General features: G+C 43.0%; 1 protein-coding gene across 1 annotated transcript; it reads right to left on the reverse strand.

Annotated features, from left to right (window-relative positions):
• Positions 1-61: 61 nt before the first annotated feature.
• On the reverse strand, positions 62-15,007 carry aqp7 (aquaporin 7). Its single transcript, XM_021568669.2, has 6 exons — positions 14,649-15,007; positions 10,354-10,480; positions 10,080-10,217; positions 9,702-9,820; positions 2,751-2,968; positions 62-413 (listed from the first exon to the last, which is right to left on the reverse strand). The coding sequence occupies exons 1-6, from the start codon at positions 14,772-14,774 to the stop codon at positions 215-217; spliced, it is 927 nt and encodes a 308-aa protein (XP_021424344.2). The 5' UTR covers positions 14,775-15,007; the 3' UTR covers positions 62-214.
• Between the last annotated feature and the right edge of the window lie 4,538 nt (positions 15,008-19,545).

Consider the following 19,545-nt stretch of genomic DNA (forward strand, 5'->3'; position numbering starts at 1 on the left):
CTGGGAGCCAAACTGAATTCATGCTCTGTTTCACAGTTGTTTCACTTTCACAATTCATTCTGTCACTTGGACTTGGACCGTCGAGAAAGTAACCAGTCCAGTCAGTGTCCTCTCAGAACAACATCCCCAATTGTTTGCTGATGTTTCTGTTCCATTGGATCCTCCTCCAGTTACTTTGGGTGTAGCAAGTGTGCGCACACATAGCTGGGGTGCCTCACACACACACCTCTGGGCTGAGGTTTTTCTGCATATCCAGAGGCGCAGCCTCCTCCTCTGCCTCGTCCTCTATCTCCCTCCTGTGTTCACAGGGGGAGGGGTGGTGCAATTCCACAAAGACCTTGTAGATGGAAGCCCCTGTGACTCCTCCCACCATGGGGGCAAGTACAGGTACCCACCACCAGCCGTTACCTGCCCTGCACAACAGACAGAGAGAGACAACAGTGTGGAGATTGGTTACTGTGGTCAAAGTCATTCAAAAACAAACAAAAATAGCTTTGGGGAGTTTTGTCCTATTTAATTATATGCTGTATTATTTGCAGCCCTTGATCAGAATTCAATCTATTGTCATTTCAAGCAGGCGCTCCCGTAACAGGCCTATCAGAATTCCTGATTGACAAGTTTTCCTGATTATCACAGTGGGCTTGTTTGACATTTCAGCTGACATTGAAGGTGACCGTAGACTGACTGATCTACAGATTATCATAAATAAAACATTTTTATTTGTAGATCAGTCAGTCACAATTGACCCAAAATGCGTCACGTCAGTTGCAATGTTGAACAATCCCAAAATAATTTGAACCATATCATGAGAGGGACTTATTTTTTGTTGCCAGTGAGATCCAATTAGATGCCATAAGAGGGTGAGATCAAATCAGATGCCACAACAAACGGGCACAGCTCTTTTCCTGTTATTTTCGGAACAAGAGGACAGAACAGTACAAAGAAACATCCAAAAGAAGTGACTGGCTAGGACAGAGGAAATAATGCAGATTGGCATGGGAAACCAGACTGTCCACTCCAAAATACCTCTACTGCCCTGTAATTGACCCCTGAACCCCTGAACATTCTACCAACACCACCATCAACACCTGGCTAAACTCTGAAGGCAAAACGTGTGAATGTTGCTAATCCAAAACACCAAGGCAATCTTAGTCCAGCCAGTTTGTTGATATACAGTACCTTAAGAAAGTATTCTCACACCCCTGCTTTTTCCACATTTTGTGTTACAACGTGATATTAAAATTGATTTAATTGTCTTTTTTTTTGGTCAAATGTCTACAGAGAATTCTAATATTTGTTAAATGTTTTATGATAAATAAAACATATATTGATTAGATAGCATTCAACCTATAAATGTTACAATCACCTTTGAGTCTTTCTGTGTAAGTCTTTAAGAGCTTTGTACACCTGGATTGTACAATATTAGCCTATAATTATTTTCAAACTTCTTCAAGCTTTGTCAATTTGGTTGTTGTTCATTGCTAGAGAATAATTTTCAGGTCTTGCCATAGATTTTCAAGTAGATTTAAGTCAAAACTGTAACTCTGCCCCTCAGGAACATTCACCGTCTTCTTGGTAAGCAACTCCAGTGTAGATTTGGCCTTGTGTTTTAGGTTATTGTCTTGCTGATATGTGAATTAATCTCCTAGTGTCAGGTGGAGAGCAGACTGAACCAGGTTTTCCTCTAGGATTTTGCCTGTGCTTACAGTGGCTCAATTCCGTTTCTTTTGTATCCTGTAAAACCTCCCAGTCTTTAACGATTACAAGCATACCCATAACATGATGCAACCACCACTATGCTTGAAAATATGGTACTCAGTAATGTGTTGTATTGGATTTGAACCAAACATAACCCTTTGTATTCAGGCCAAAATGTGAATTGCTTTACCAATTAATGAATTAATATCACTATAGAATTATATATTTTTTTGCCCTTTTGTCAATTGTTTTTGCAGTATTACTTTAGTGCCTTTATGCAAACAGGATGCTAGTTTTGGAATATTTTATTCTGTAGAGGCTTTCATGCTGTCAATCAGGTTAGTATTGTGGTATAACTACAATGTTGTTGTTCCATCTGCAGTCTTCTCTTATCACGGCCATTAAACTCTGTAACAGTTTAAAGTCACCATTGGCCTCATGGTGAAACCCCTGAGCGGTGACCTTCCTCTCTGGCAACTGAGTTAGGAAGGACACCTGTATCTTTTTAGTGACTGGGTGTATTGATACACTTTGGATGGTGTAATTAATAACTCCACCATGCTCAAAGGGATATTCAATGTGTGCTTTTTTTATGCATCTACCAATAGGTGCCCTTCTTTGCGGGGCATTGGAAAACCTGCTTTGTCTTTGTGGTTGAATATGTGTTAGAAATTCACTGCTCGACTGAGGGACCTTACAGAAAATTGTATGTGTGGGCTAAAGACACAAGGTAGTCATTCAAAAATCATGTTAAACACTATTATTGCACACAGAGTGAGTCCATGCAATGTATTCATGTTTGTGACTTGTTAAGCACATCTTTACTCCTGAACTTATTTAGGTGTGAATACTTTCTGAAGGCAGTGTAAGATAAAAAGCCCTTGCAAGACTAGCAGGCAAGGTTGGGGTCAATTCACTTTTCAATCCACTCAGTTCTGAAAATGGCCAATTCACTTTTGAATTCATAAATTTAATATCAAATAACTAATTCACTGAACCAAAACTGAAAACTGAATTGACCACCACCAGGTCTTACTCCCCTCCAGTCTTACCGGAACACCTCTGGCCCCCAGCCTGCTATAGCGGTGAAGATTCGTGGTCCCAGGTCGCGGCTAGGGTTGATAGCGTATCCACTGTTGCTCCCCAGAGAGACTCCTATGAGCAGTACCAACAGGCCCACAGCGATGGGCTCACTCCCCGATGGAGCAGGCTGGTTCCTTTGGTCAGACAGGGCCATCAGGCACAGCAACAACATGGCCGTGCCGATCACCTGGAACACACACAGCGAGAAAGTGGACATTAGGTTAATATGTCTACTGTCTGTGAGAGTAAAACAACCATGATTGAAACTATGGGACCAAATCAGACTTAGGAAATGTATGCCTTTTTTAAGCATTCTGATTTAAGCACTTCTCAGTAGTTGGTATTCAGACTTACCATAATCATGAGCATAACATGGTTTGCGGGTGTGGCTGTCTTGCACACACTGAATACATTTGATTCGATCCAACAAAAAACACACCTACTGGGTTGGCCAATTTGATCAGAGTTTTTCTTCAATATGTTTTTCTGTTCATCTTAAGCAATCCATCTAAATAATGTGTACCTTTCATTTGAATATAATCGGCACAACATTACAATGCAGCCTATGAAAAATGCTTTCAGAATGGATATCAATGAAAGATAGCCATCAAAATGTGTAGATTTCAAAACACTGATATTTCACAGTATGTATGTTTAGGGGAGTTTTCATGAACCCTAGGCTACTTCATAGAAACATTTGGAGAGCCTTTACGCACAAAAAAAACAGAACTGTTTTGATTAATAGTGAACATATAATTGTAATAGGGAGAATAGTGTACAATAGTATACCCTGGCTCATTGCCCGCACTGACCATGGAACTTAAGGTTACCTAATGCAGGGTTCTCAAAGTGGGGTACGTGGACGAGGTAGGCTACTGCAGGGGGTCCGTGACCAGATCTTAAAATAAAGTAATAACTATTTTTAAACATAGTTAATTTTTCAAATGAATATTACTAAAAACAACAGATTAAACTAATGTTGTCCGAAGAATTAGTGGAACAAGTTAGATGGTGTAATACAATACAATGTCATATTATTCAAAATACAATTTATGTTCTTAACTCTGGGAAACATAGGTCAAACATTATTATTATTATTTTTTTAATTGTTTTTACTTGAAATGCATTGTAATTTAAACTTTATAACTGAAAAGTTTTCTTTCTGCCTCGTGGCAAAATGTGTAGAATTGCAGAAAATTTGCTTGAAAATGGCAACATTTTCTCGCTAAGAGGCAGGCCTTTAAAATGTTCCTGCCTGACTTAGTTCATCCAGCCATGCACTGCCAAAGTCATAGTAACACTCCTTGTATGCTATTGTTATCTTACTGATGTTGTGTTCTCAAAACAAATAAAAAGTTTGTCACATGCGCTTTGTAGTAATGGGCGGTGCATTTGCCATACCAAGCGGTGATGTAGCCAGTCAAGATGCACTCAATGGTGCAGCTGTAGAACCTTTTGAGGATCCGAGGGCCAATACCAAATCTTTTAAGCCTCCTGAGGGGGATGAGATGCTTCCTGCCGTGCCCTCTTCACGACTTTGCGGGTGTGTGGATCATGTTAGGTCCTTAGTGATGTGGACGCCAAGGAACTTGATGCTCTCCACCCGCTCCACAACAGCCCCGTTGATGTGAATGTGCTCTCCCCTCTTTCTCCTACAGTCCACGATCAATCAACATTTTGCTCACATCGGCCACGGAGAGCGGGATCACATAGCCATCTGGGAAAAACAGGAGCTTTCATGCAAAGCACGATGTTATATTCCTCGAAGCGAGCATAAAAGGCATTTAGCTTGTCTGGGAGTTCTGCATCACTGGACAACTCATTGCTGGGTTTATTTTTGTAATCCGTTATCGTCTGCAAGCCCTGCTACATACGACGAGAGACGGTGCTGGTATAATAGGATTCCACCTTTTTCCTATATTGTCCTTTTGCATCTTTGATGTCTTGTCGGGGTTCGTAGCGGGATTTCTTGATTGCTTCCATGAGCGTGTCCTGTTCCTTGTAAGCGATAGCTCTAGCCTTTAGCCCAGTGTGGATATGGCCTGTAATCCATAGTTTTCCCAGTCTGTACTAGCAAAACAGTCTTGTAACCTCGCGTCTGCTTCATCTGACCACTTCCGTATTGAGCGCATCACTGGTTCTTCCTGTTTGAGCTTTTGCTTGTAAACAGGAAGCAGGAGAATTGAGTCATGGTCAGATTTGTCAAGGGTGGTGCAAGGGAGGGCCTTGTATGCATTTCTGTGGGTAAAATAAAAGTGGTCTAGAGTTTTGTTGGCAGAAGTGAGGTAAGACGGTTTTATGTCTCCACAAATTAAAATTTCCCCCCACCAAAAACGCTGCCTCTGGGTGAGCGGTCTCTTGTTTGTATATGGCCCCATACAGTTTGTTGAATGCCAGAGTGGTGTTGGCTTGGGGCGGGATGTAGACAGCCGTGATAATTAAGGATGAGAACTCTCCTGTTAGATGACATGTTTTGCAGCTTACCATTAGGTATTCTATATCAGGTGAACAAAAGCTAGAGATTTCCTTCACACTTGAAGCAGCACACCAGTTGTTATATATGAAAAAACACACTCCACCTCCTTTCGACTTCTCCGAAGGCGCGGTACGATCCTGCCGCTGCATGGATAATCCACTGAGTACTACATGCATAGCGTCATCATCCGGCCACGTTTCAGTACTCAACGTCAACGAAACAAAAGATGATCGTGGACTTCAGCAAAAGCAGAAGGAGCACCCCTTTATCCACATCGACGGGACAGTAGTGGAGAAGTTCCTCGGCGTACACATCATGGACAAATTGAAATGGTCCACCCACACAGACAGCGTGGTGAAGAAGGCGCAACAGCGCCTCTTCAACCTCAGGAGGCTGAAGCAATTTGTCTTGTCATCATAAACACCCAAAACTTTTACAGATGCACAATTGAGAGCCTGGTACGGCAGCTGCTCCGCCCACAATGGGAAATCCTCTCCAGAGGGTAGTGAGTTCTGCACAACACATCACCGGGGAAAAACTACCTGCCCTCCAGGACACCTACACCATCCGATGTCACAGGAAGGCCAAAAATATCATCAAGGACAACAACCACCCGAGCCACTGCCTGTTCACCTGCTATCATCTAGAAGGAGAGGTGCATCAAAGCTGGGACAGAGAGACTGAAAAACAGCTTCTATCTCAAGGCCATCAGACTGTAAAACAGCCATCACTAACAATGAGTGGCTGCCGCCAACATACTGACTCAAATCTCTAGCTACTTTAAAAATACAAAATTGGATGTAATGAATGTATCACTAGTCACATAAAACAATGCCACTTTATATAATGTTTACATACCCTACATTACTCATCTCATATGTATATACTGTACTCTATACCATCTACTGCATATTGCCTATGCCGTTCAGCCCTCGCCCATCCATATATTTATATGTACAGTACATATTCTTATTCATTCCTTTATACTTGTGTGTATAAGGTAGTTGTTGTGAAATTGTTAGGTTATATTACTCGTTGGTTATTACTGCATGGTCGGAACTAGAAGCACAAGCATTTCGCTACACTTGCATTAACATCTGCTAACCATGTGAATGTGACCAATAAAATTTGATTTGATTTGCGAAAAGCTTAAGCGCAACAGTAGTACCTTTATTACCTTTATAGGCAGTGAATGAACCCGGAACGCAGAAAGTGTTCATGGCAACTGAAACCTTGTTTTCCGGGCTCTGACACATCAAACAAGGTTGTCGAGTGGAGAGCTACAGTATGAAGTGCACTTGGGGGGGAAAGTGGGCTGTCTCCATCCTCCCTGTGTCTAGACACAAAACAATGTGTTGTAGCACGGGGGAAAGTGTTCTGACAAAATAGACATGCCCCTCTTGCAATTTACGTCGGGTGAAAGGTCTTTAGCCCGAGAGAGCGAAGGGCCGGACACCATATGAGCTGTGCTCTGATCCCCTTTGCCACTGTGGAAGGACCCCTAGGACGGTCTCCCCCTCAGGGGAATCGTTGGGGTGTGACCTCAAAGCGGCTGCTGCGTAGGAACGTCTGCCACAGTTTCGTCTGCCTAAGTCTGAACACTTACTTGTGGGTTAGCAATCTGCTGGGCCTGGTGCCCCTGGCGGAGGAGTACTGGCCTCTTCCTGCTGAGGAGGCACGCTGGCTCATGGCTGTGGAGGTTGGACCGGGGTGGGACCCGGGTTGGCGGGGCAGGCAGAAGCTGGAAGCTTCTCCTTCTGCTCTGTACAGTTCCAGTCAATAGGGCCAAACAGTTCCTTTGGCTCAATAGGAGCATCCAGGAAGTCTGCCGTCTCCCCCGTGAGGCTGGACAGGTTCAGCCGCAGGACTCTATCCTCCACCACTGGGAGGCGAATGACACGCCCACAGCCTTGTATAGCACCCGTGGAGGCACGGAGGTTGAGGTCTGAGACGACACAGATCTCTTCCCTGAGCAATGGGTTGGGCTCGTTCTTGTTCAGTTTTTGATATACCATCAGTAGAGTGGTGACGTCCAGTGTCCTAATCTTGAGCTTGGCTGCAGCCCGTTTACACACATCCACGAGCCCGTACCCCAGGGTAGGAGAGGGGACATCTCTGCCCTGTGTGGGTCTGGGAGCCAGGGAGTCCTCCTCCCCCTCTTCTTCTACATCACGGAGGAGACGAAGGATGTCGTCTTCATCCTCATCTATGATCAAGTCATCTTCCCCTAATGCTAGGTCGTCAAACCGTATATCCGGGGGGAGATTGTCCATAACCTCAGTCCTGTCAACCTCAGTACATACAGGACTGGGTAGGGGTTGTTGAGTTGCCTCTTCGCCCAAAATGCTGGAGGAAGATGAGCATGAGGCGGCAGCCTGTCGCACTCGACGCTTGAGGATAGCCTTCGGCAACTCCTAGCAATACACGCAGGACTCAGGAATAGCGAGCCTTGTCTGGGCATGCTCCAGTCCTGGAGAGTTGAAATATAGGGTGTGGGTATGAGAGCCCCACATGGGCATGGGTGTAGGTCAGCAGGTTTGCTGGTCTCGTCCTGTGTAGGGGTAGACACCCAGGCTATGTGTGTGCTGGTCGACGCTGTAGCTGTGTAGCTAGTAGTCCTGTCGTTGGCTAGCTAGAGTTCACCTCGTGGGTTAGTAACCTAGCTAAAGCCAGCACGCTGTTAGCTGAAGAGAATGTGTGTTCTTCGTTAGCTATCAAAAATGATATTTTCTCTTTCCACCTAGGTAGGAATAAGCAAAGCGAAGCAGGTAGTTTAGTTACAGCTAGCCGTGTGGCGCTAGCTGAACCAGAGACTGAGAGTAGTTTTCACTGTGATGTCAATCCTCTCGATGATAAGCTGCTGTCCTACGCTCGGCGATGGATTCTTTGACGGTCCACCTGAGGACAGGTTAGCAGGAAAGCAGAGGTCCAAGTTGAGGAGAGTAGAGGATATTACTGAGGAGAGTAGAAGAGAGTAGAGTATATTACTGAGGAAAGTAGAGGATCTTAATAGAATCTGTGAGGAAGATGAAAGAAGTGAAGATGGGAGCAGACTATAGCCCCTTGTATAGGAAGTCTATGGCAGACCTTGTGTGATTGGATCTTCATAGACTCTGCCCATTCCTATACTCCGCCCCTAACGAGACGTTACCCAAAGTGAGAGACCAAACAAGTAATTGTAATAGAACTGTGTGATGACATGGCCAAGTATTGCGTCAAGAGTCAGGTTCAAACTATTAAGACTTGGTCTGTCACTCCATAAGGATTTAATTAGCCTACATGTTTAAAAAAATATATACATTATTAAACATGATCAACTATTACTAGAGATCCTCAGCAACAACCACACGGACGTGACAGCGTTTACAGAGGAAGCATATGAAGGCAAACAAAACAATGCAATTCAATTGAGGGATATAATGTAACGAAATGAAGGAAACTAACATTAATCGGCAGTTAAATATGTGTGGTTATTACTGACATTTGATAACATGATAGAAATAGTAGGAACCAGAGAAGGTTGAGGCATATCATTTAAATATTCGAGAGTGCCCAAAGGTTCAATTTGGCGTCACTACCATTGTGCATCGTCATCACGTGCTCCAGGCTGCAGTAGCCTACCCATTTGGCTGGCATCTCCAAGCTTCATAACTGCAAGTTATAAAGGCCATACAATTAAAATGATGCATAAGGTCACACAGCATGTTGTACTTTGCAGTGGGAAAAGGGCAGAAATTCTTGTCATGCTTTTAGTTTGCTTCTATGACTGGTTTCATTCTCCAGCGATCCGAGGGAAAAAAATCATCTTCTTTTTTTTTTAACCCTCTTCTCCCAACAGATTGCTCATTTACCTAGCTCGTATCAATTGCTCTTATCAATTTATAAATTACAGTGCATGAAGAAAAGGGGTTATTTATATCTGGGAAAAAAAACAATTAAGTATGATTTTCCACTTGGAACGAACAGGTTCGCTCGACCTTATCCATGGTTTCCTCAAGCGCAAATGTGGTGGAATTTTGAGCGAATTAAGTCAAGGTCAGAATACAGATATCTGTAGACACACCTCTACCACACCTCCATTTCTCTGATCTCCATCCCAAACGTATAGCTGGCTGGCACATGCGTTTCCCCACGCTCAAATTCAAGGTCAGACTACGCATTGAACGAAAAGTGCATAAAAAGGAAATTAAGTTCCATTTACGTGCACAAAACTCGGGTCTGAATTCCCCCCGTGGGGTGCTTAATACCTGGACGACACACAATTAACACACATACACACACACACACTTAGGGAGAAAAGGGAGAGATAGCTTGAGTTGTTCTCCGTCAGTGGGAGATGAACGTCCGCAGTAAAATGTAGATCAGGGTAAACTGGCTTGACAAACCAATTCAACAGGTGTCTTTATGGAGTAAAATGGGGTTCAATGACCCGTTTCATGCTTACCTGGTCTAAGAATCCAGCAGGAAGCGAGAGGTAGGGTGCTGGGTAGGTAGCAAAGATCCCAGCTGTAGCCTTAGGGCCAGACACAGTCAGATTCCCTCCACAGTAGTGGTATATGGCGTCTGGAAATACAGTGACAAAGCAAGTTTCACAGCATTGCACAGCGCCTCATAACCATATTCAACCAACACACTACTACTATCTGTGGGTTTTCAAGTGTTAAGGTTGGGAAATGTACATGTATCTCAAACAATAACATTGAAACAAACATTTCCGGCCCTCATAGTGACGTTTAATGCACACAAGCGCTTCCTTGCACTGGCTGTATGATTTCCCAAAGTGAACTGGTCATTGTCTTCTGTGTTGTCATTCTGTCTTTACCATAGTAAAGGGAGTATATGGTCCCAGCAGCCAAGAAGGAGCCTATCAGCTGACAGAGGATATAGACGGGAAGCATCCTCCAACCCAAACGACCAAAGAGACACATGGAGAATGATACTGCTGCATTCATATGGGCCCCTAGGAGGTAGAGGAAGAGAGAGAGAGAGGGAAGTATTTTCCTTTTGCACTTAAATGTGCTGTTATAAAAGGCACCATACATGAAAACGATTTCAACCTTTACCCATGTCAAAATGAGTGGTGTTGTGTTATGTACCTGAGACCCTCCCGCCAATATGCATTCCCATAGCCACGCCCAGGCCGAAGCCCAGGTTGACACTAAGGTACTCTCCGAACGCACCCCGTCCAGTCACGACCTGTGCCACAGAGCCCAAGCCAAACACCTTGAATATAAACACAACATGAACACAACCTGTCAAAAACAGACGTCCACAGTGGGAGAATTGATTACAATCATTTATTACAGTTGTGAATACATCCAAGCTGGTTTGTGGGTCTACGTAATGTATTCCTTCTGGTGCATTTGGATTCACTTAACTCAATTAAACAAAGAATTACTGTTAAAGTAAAAACAAGTTTCAATTCCCTTATTAGGAAATGTGAATGAGAACTAGATTTGGGTCTTGAATGCGTCTTTGATGTGAGTGTCTCTTGCAGAGGCGTCATGCCCATAGGGGGCACAAGAGCACATTCCCCCTCCGATTTGTCCAGTTTTATATTTTTCTGATGTAAAATGAATTATTAAACTTCAACATAATTATTTATAAAAAATAGATCTGTCAGCGGTATTTTGTGGAGGGGCACACTGACTGGACCAGGCAAAGAGTACCCCCATTCTCCCTAGTAAGTGTTTCCTTCCAAGGTGCACCATGGAGCAAAGACACTGCATTTGATTTGATTTTAGCTGCCGATGATGGGCAGGAGTCACAGGAGGTATGTTTGTAAATTAATTTGATCAAGCTATGTCACCTATTGATTCCTTTTTATTAATAAATTAAACTAAAAAAATATTATTTTTATGTAATACAAGACACCTAGCCATTTTATGGAGTTGGTTTTAGTTAGCCAGCTAGATAAATTCCCAATCTCCCAACTTCATAACTAGCTACCAAGTCATTTCAGGCTACCAATCAACTTAGAGTAGCTTGTCTAACTACGGTATCTTAGCTGGCATGCTGCGGGCAAAGTTGCTAGACTTTAGGAAAGTGTACAATTACTTAATGTACCCAATAAGAATCACATTCCGTTCAACCTTTTATCTAGATTTTAGGGGGATGCAGACAGCTCAAGAGGTATGCAGAAAATATTTGGTTTAAATTTAATCTACCACCTTATGATATTATCATGACATCTGTTTGTTAATTATTATTCCATGATATGTGCCTGTATTGACGTGTGGTCCCATGTACTGTGTTGTAATTTGGATGTGACATTTTAGGCATGTTATTGCAGTATATTTAGATGTGTAATTTACAACAGTCAGAATGACACCATCATTAAAATGACAGTTGAACAGGTACATGTATTTTTTACAGCGGAGAGGAGGTGAATGAGCCAATTGTAAACTGGGGATGATTAGGTGACTGTATGAGGGCCAGATTGGGAATTTTGCCAGGACACCAGGGTTAACTCTTACTATAAATGCTATGGGATATTTAGTGACCACAGAGAGTCAGGACACCTGTTTAATGTCCCATCCGAAAAACAGAACCCTACAAAGGGCAATGTCCCCAATCTGGGGCGTTGGGATATTATTTCTAGAGCAGAGGAAAGGGTGCCTCCTACTGGCCCTTCAACACCACTTCCAGTAGCATCTGGTCTCCCATTCAGGGACTGACCAGGACCAACTCTGCTTAGCTTCAGAACAAGCCAGCAGTGGGATGCAGGGTGGTATGCTGCTGGAAAAGATGTATCCTTGGATAACCTATGGAGAAAAATATGCATTTGTTTTTTTGACATAGAATTAGGCAGAATGATTATGGCTCTAGATTCCTGGAAAACCCTTTTTCAGGTGTTTGAAAAATTCATAATTCTCCAACATCCGACCTCCATCCTCACGTACTTCGTTTGTACTTTCACTCTGCAAAAACAGCACACAGTTACAGTACTCCCCCTTCTAAATAACTTGAAACGGTCTAACCAGGTCTTGTGTCTGGACGTAGCCTAGACTAGCTAGCAAGCCAGCTAACTTCTTTTGCCAATCAGCTTCAGCCAGCCGGTGTGCGACCGTGGCAAAGTGGGTTTGACTTTGGATAGCTAGTTAGGGACCGTCAATAAATTATACAATGTAAATGCGACAATATTTTAATGTTGCTCATCTTTGAGCTGTATTTGTATCTGAATTTCTACAAATAATAGTTGTTTGAGGTTTTTAAGTCACTGAAATTTGGAGCTATTGACATTTAAAATGACTGTCCCATCTACATTGTGTAATTTACTGATGTTCCCTAACTAGCCCTCATAGGGATATCGAATGTCAAACCATATTGACCATGGCCATTACGATGGGGTCGGGTGCAGCTGCGCTCCAAATGTATGATTATTTATGTGCTGCCAGTTTTGGGTGTGTGGGCAGGATTGAAATAATCCCAACCCAAGGAAAACTGTTATAGTACCCTTGATTCCGTGACATACTTTCCCCCCCTAATTATCTCACAAATCTCAGTTTTGGATGAGACTGACTTTATGACCAAAATTATCCTATTTACACTTTGTAGTCAATTTTCACACTAGAACAAAAAAATCGGAATAATAGCAAGGGCCGTTTTCTACTTGGCCGTTTTCTACTAGAGAAGTTGTTTATTGCCTTCAGTTGCTCTTTAAGACATTTAAGGTAATTATCACGTCTTATCCTATAAACCTGTCAACTCATTTTGAGTGATGTACTTAATTAGTTATAAGAATATAATCAGTTTAGGCCTTAGGGGGATGGGATTATTGTATGAATATTGTATTGTATGTAGGTTAATAAGGTGATGACCTACTTCCAACCCACACGAATATCCCAAGGTTACTCTTTTGGATCAACCCTCCAAAAATACTTTAAATAATTAAATAATTCCCTGTAAATCAAGATATTAAGTTGGTTGAAAATAATGTTTCCACATTTAGTAGCCACAATATTTATTTTACCTTTATTTCAGTTCAGTTAAGTTTATTTCAAGTCAGTTAAGAACAAATTCTTATTTTCAATGACGGCCTAGGAACAGTGGGTGCCTGTTCAGGGGCAGAACGACAGATTTGTACCATGTCATAATATCATAATCAAGCATTGTGTACAGTAACATATAAACCATATCAGGCTCTTTTATATGAAATATAATTATGCCAGCATGATTACAGATGCTATTGGTGAAAAAACGACTACAAAAACCAGAATAACTGGAATGACACTCTCACTGGTGTGCAAAAAGAACCAACTGAAAGCTGCGACCCAAACAAGCCACGCCTCCAACTCTTCTGATAGGCTGCTTCCGCTACATTTCCCCCAATGTTATTCAATGTGCAAGCGCATGAGGTGTTGAAAGCAGTTTAGAACCTTTCAATCAATTTAAAAGATCACATTGATCTGTCAAATTTGTTAATGGATTTCAGACAAATTTAATAGAAAGTGTCATTTTCAATCATTCCAATCAGTAAAAGCACTTAAGATTAACAACAAGCATCGTCCCATTTTTTTTGTGTTGGTAAGTCACAAAGGAAAGGGAAAGCTCCTTATACAATTACTGTATAGTAGTAAAGACATTATCGCACTACTACCACATGTGTGTCTTCTGTCTTTGTCCTAAACTCTAAGAATAGGATTCGTTTTCAGGCATGTGACAAACAGGCAGCGTGTGTGTGTGTGTGTGTGTGTGTGTGTGTGTGTGTGTATGTGTGTGTGAGCATGCATGCGGCCAACTGGCCAGCCGTGTTATCACAGGGTCAAGCGCATGACAGTGACAACCAATGCCACATGATAAGCATCTACATGGGGAGCGTATTGCAACATGCAATTTCTATGAATATTTCTAAGCAGAATCACAATTGAGTGGAAATCTATCAATGAATATAGACACTAGTAGTAATACGAGTAGTAATAAACTAGTAATAATAAATACCTTTAAATACATTTTATTTATTCATTTATAATTCTTGTACTTTTGGAAATAGGCAACAACCAAAACATATTACATGCAAATGTAAAATGCAAATAAGCAAGGGAGTAAGGGTGAGGCCGGACTGACGCGTGGATACGAAATTAGAACGGATACATTTTGCTCCGTGTGTGTGTGTGAAGTGTGTGACGTAAAACGCCTCCTCTTTTCTAATTGGCTAAGCAGATGGTTACGTATCCGTCGGCCCAGCAAAAGTTCAACTCATCTGAACTTTTTGTCCGTGAAAATACGTTAACGGTCAGCGTCAACGTACAACTCCCATTGAGAAAGCATTGGAAATCACGGATACGGATCAAATCAAGGGGCCAGTCCGGCCTTGACCTTAAGAAGTGAGAGGTTGATGTTGTCCTCTAACCCTTTCTCCCTTTTTCTTCTCTCTCTATCTTTCTCTTACCATCATGACATAGGTGCTGAGGGATTCTGCGAGTCCCACTCGAACACGTTCATTTATCACCCAGATCTTGGAGAGTTTTCTACTTCTTCCATGCTCTTGAACGCTCCCCTGCTCCATCGCATGCATCTTATTTCCACAGAGTCACACTCAAGTTTGCAGTCCTTTGTAGGTTGTCAAGGTATCCGGAAGAGTTTGGGCTACGACCCTCAAAATCGCAATCGACACACAGCCTTGTTTATATCTCTTTCTCTTCCCACTTCCCTTTCTCTCGCTTCCTTTTGGCTTGTATTTTATGGCCTCTCCCCTCCCACACCCTCTTTCCTCCACACACAGACACACAGTCACACACACTCCCTACAATGGACCTATGTCTGGGAGGGGTGTATGCTTAAGGGGAGGGGTAGAAAAACAGGGTGGCTTGTCACAGAAAAATCTTCCAAATCATATGTGCTGAATACAACAGCTGTCGACTTTACCGTAATACTGCATGTTTACTTAGGAGCCCTATCCCAACGATGTAGAGTAAAAAAAAAATATATTTATATATATATTCAAAAGAGGAATGAAAATACACAACAATTAAGCTACCAGATCAATGAGGTAGATATGTACTTGAAGGCATGGCATAGATAATAACAAGCGTAAAAAAGGAACAGAGTAGCAGCAGCGTTTTTTGATGAGTGTGAAAGTATGTGTGTGTGTGAGAGAGTGTCAGTGTGGTGAGTGTGTGGGTGGAGTCTTATGAGTGTGCATAGGGTCAAACAAGGTCAATGAAGATCATCTGGGTAACCATTTTGATTAACTATTTAGCAGTCTTGTGGATAGACGCTGCCACGAATCCTGTTGGGCCGAGACCCGATGCTCCGGTACCACTTGCCGGACGGTAACGGGGAGAACAGTCTATAGCTTGGGTGGTTGAAGTCTTTGGCAATTTTTCAGGCCTTCCTCTGACACCGCCTGATATAGATGTCCTGTAAGGTGGTGTATTGGGCCGTCAGCACCACCCTCTGTGGCGCATTGCGGTCAAGGTCAGTGCAGTTGCCATACCAAGCGGTGATGCAGCCAGTCAAGATGCTCTCAATGGTGCAGATGTAGAACTTTTTGAGGATCCATGCCAAATCTTTTCAGCCTCCTGAAGGGGAGGTGTTTGGGTTGGCCCGTCAGGAAGTCCAGGATCCTGTTGCAGAGGGAGGTGTTCAGTCCAAGGGTCCCGAACTTGGTGATGAGCTTGGAGGGGACTATGGTGTTCAATGCTGAGCTGTAGTCATTGAACAGCATTCTCACATAGCTAGTCCTCTCAGGTGGGAGAGAGCAGTGTGAAGTGCAATTAAGATTGTGTCATCTGTGGATCTGTTGGGGCGGTATGTGAATTGGAGTGGGTCTAGTGTGTCTGGGATGATGACATTGTTAGGTTCTAAGTAACAGGGTAAAAACTGACAGACAACTATGAAAAGCTCAAAACAAGTTTATTCACCCAAAGGGTCAGACAGCTGAGCAGACAAAGACATGTTCACACGAGCACTGGTATTTAACCCTTCCTCCTATGCTGAGTCTCCTCCTTACACATCTGAACAGCCAATACACCTCTGTTGCTAGACAGAACTTTAGTGATATTGTCAAGGGTGTGCGCAACTGGTTAACTGAAGTCAGGTGCAGGAGAGCAGAGATGAGTGAACAGGCACACTTTATTTGGCAGAAGGAAAACAGTCAGACGCAACTGCGTAACGGCACTCCTGTCAAAGGCAAAAGCGAATAGCGCACTCGTCACACAAATAATGTACAGCATAAAATACCACGGGTTCCAATCAAGACCCGGCGAAAAACCAGCATGAAGCGTCATACATGACACGTAACAAACAATTACACACACAGACATGGGGGGGAACAGAGGATAATATACACGTAGAGTGATGAGGGGATGTAAAAACAGGTGTGCGGAAAAACAAGACAAAACAAATGGAAAATTAAAGGTGGAGCGGCGATGGCTAGAAGATCGGTGACGTTGACCGCCGAGGGCCGCCCGAACATGGAGAGTAGCCGACTTTGGCGGGAGTCGTGACAGATATCTGTTCTTCCTCACATCATCTGACCTGACCTCGGCCCAAATTTCTCACTCCTCTCCAACTCACGGCTGTCCTGTTGACTTGTACCAGACTGTGGCCCTTCTCCTTTCCATAGGCTCCCTGATGTCTAGCAATACAATTTTCTGACAGAATATAAGCATTCTACATTCCCCACTTTCCTTCAGTAACATGAATAAGGATATTTCATATTTTCAAGTTTAGTAGTCAGAACCCATCAGTATTGATTTGTGACATGACCAGCTTTTAAAAGCACTTAATGATTACAGATGTGAGTGTTATGGGACGATAGTCATTTAAAAGCAGGTTACCTTGGAGCTCTTGGGAACAGGGACAATGGTGGTCAGCTTATAAACATGTTGAGATTATAGACTTGGACAAGAAGAGATTTAAAATGTGCGTTAGGACACTTGCCAGCTAGTCTGCGCATGCTCTGGTAATGCACCCTGGTATTCCGTCGGGCCCAGGGCTAACCTGTTTAAAAGTTACTCACATCTGCCACGGAGAGCGAGATCACACAGTTGTCTGGAACAGCAGGGGCTCTCATGACTCAGTGTTGTTTACCTCGAAGCGAGCATTAAAGGCATTCAGTTTGTTAGAGAAGTCTGCGCCACCAGGCAACTCACGGCTGGGCTTCTCTTTGTAATCCGTAACCGTCTGCAAGCCCTGCCACATCCAATGAGCGTCAAAGCAGGTGTAGTAGGATTCCATTTTATTCCTATATTGTCCTTTTTCTTGTTTGATGGCTCGTCAGAGGGCGTAGTGGGATTTATTGTATGTCCGTGTCCCATTCCTTGAAAGTGGTAGCTCTAGGTTTTAGCCCAGCACGTTGCCAAATTAACTGTTTGGCTACTGGTTCTGTACCATAATGCATGTTACAGAATAGAGACAATATAGAATAGAGACATAATTGAGTTTTACTTCTATCATGATTGTATGATATACTGTATGCACTATTAGATATTACTTTCCTCCTGATCTGAGATCAGATATGAAATCATCAAGAGATGTCCCACTGGGAACACCACATCATTTCAACTAGATAATTGGGTAATATTTGGTTGAGACATTGATCAATGAGATAACAACCTATATTCACCCAGTAATGAAGACAGCCAAAAGTTAGTTGATTTTCCAATGTGTTATCACTATGCCTACAAGCATCTTTTATTTTTTTTTTTATTTCACCTTTATTTAACCAGGTAGGCAAGTTGAGAACAAGTTCTCATTTACAATTGCGACCTGGCCAAGATAAAGCAAAGCAGTTTGACACATACAACGACACAGAGTTACACATGGAGTAAAACAAACATGCAGTCAATAATACAGTATAAACAAGTCTATATACGATGTGAGCAAATGAGGTGAGATAAGGGAGGTAAAGGCAAAAAAAGGCCATGGTGGCAAAGTAAATACAATATAGCAAGTAAAACACTGGAATGGTAGATTTGCAATGGAAGAATGTGCAAAGTAGAAATAAAAATAATGGGGTGCAAAGGAGCAAAATAAATAAATTAATTAAATACAGTAGGGAAAGAGGTAGTTGTTTGGGCTAAATTATAGGTGAGCTATGTACAGGTGCAGTAATCTGTGAGCTGCTCTGACAGATTTTTGTAGTTCGTTCCAGTCATTGGCAGCAGAGAACTGGAAGGAGAGGCGGCCAAAGAAATAATTGGTTTTGGGGGTGACTAGAGAGATATACCTGCTGGAGCGTGTGCTACAGGTGGGAGATGCTATGGTGACCAGCGAGATGAGATAAGGGGGGACTTTACCTAGCAGGGTCTTGTAGATGACATGGAGCCAGTGGGTTTGGCGACGAGTATGAAGCGAGGGCAAGCCAACGAGAGCGTACAGGTCGCAATGGTGGGTAGTATATGGGGCTTTGGTGACAAAACGGATTGCACTGTGATAGACTGCATCCAATTTGTTGAGTAGGGTATTGGAGGATATTTTGTAAATGACATCTCCAAAGTCGAGGATTGGTAGGATGGTCAGTTTTACAAGGGTATGTTTGGCAGCATGAGTGAAGGATGCTTTGTTGCGAAATAGGAAGCCAATTCTAGATTTAACTTTGGATTGGAGATGTTTGATATGGGTCTGGAAGGAGAGTTTACAGTCTAACCAGACACCTAAGTATTTGTAGTTGTCCACGTATTCTAAGTCAGAGTCGTCCAGAGTAGTGATGTTGGACAGGCGGGTAGGTGCAGGTAGCGATCGGTTGAAGAGCATGCATTTAGTTTTACTTGTATTTAAGAGCAATTGGAGGCCACGGAAGGAGAGTTGTATGGCATTGAAGCTTGCCTGGAGGGTTGTTAACACAGTGGGCCAGAAGTATACAGAATGGTGTCGTCTGCGTAGAGGTGGATCAGAGACTCACCAGCAGCAAGAGCGACCTCATTGATGTATACAGAGAAGAGAGTCGGTCCAAGAATTGAACCCTGTGGCACCCCCATAGAGACTGCCAGAGGTCCGGACAGCAGACCCTCCGATTTGACACACTGAACTCTATCAGAGAAGTAGTTGGTGAACCAGGCGAGGCAATCATTTGAGAAACCAAGGCTGTCGAGTCTGCCGATGAGGATGTGGTGATTGACAGAGTCGAAAGCCTTGGCCAGATCAATGAATATGGCTGCACAGTAATGTTTCTTATCGATGGCGGTTAAGATATCGTTTAGGACCTTGAGCGTGGCTGAGGTGCACCCATGACCAGCTCTGAAACCAGATTGCATAGCAGAGAAGGTATGGTGAGATTCGAAATGGTCGGTAATGTGTTTGTTGACTTGGCTTTTGAAGACCTTAGAAAGGCATGGTAGGAT

The sequence above is a fragment of the Oncorhynchus mykiss genome, chromosome 17 (genome assembly GCF_013265735.2).
Source record: "Oncorhynchus mykiss isolate Arlee chromosome 17, USDA_OmykA_1.1, whole genome shotgun sequence".
Classification (NCBI taxonomy): Eukaryota; Metazoa; Chordata; class Actinopteri; order Salmoniformes; family Salmonidae; genus Oncorhynchus; species Oncorhynchus mykiss.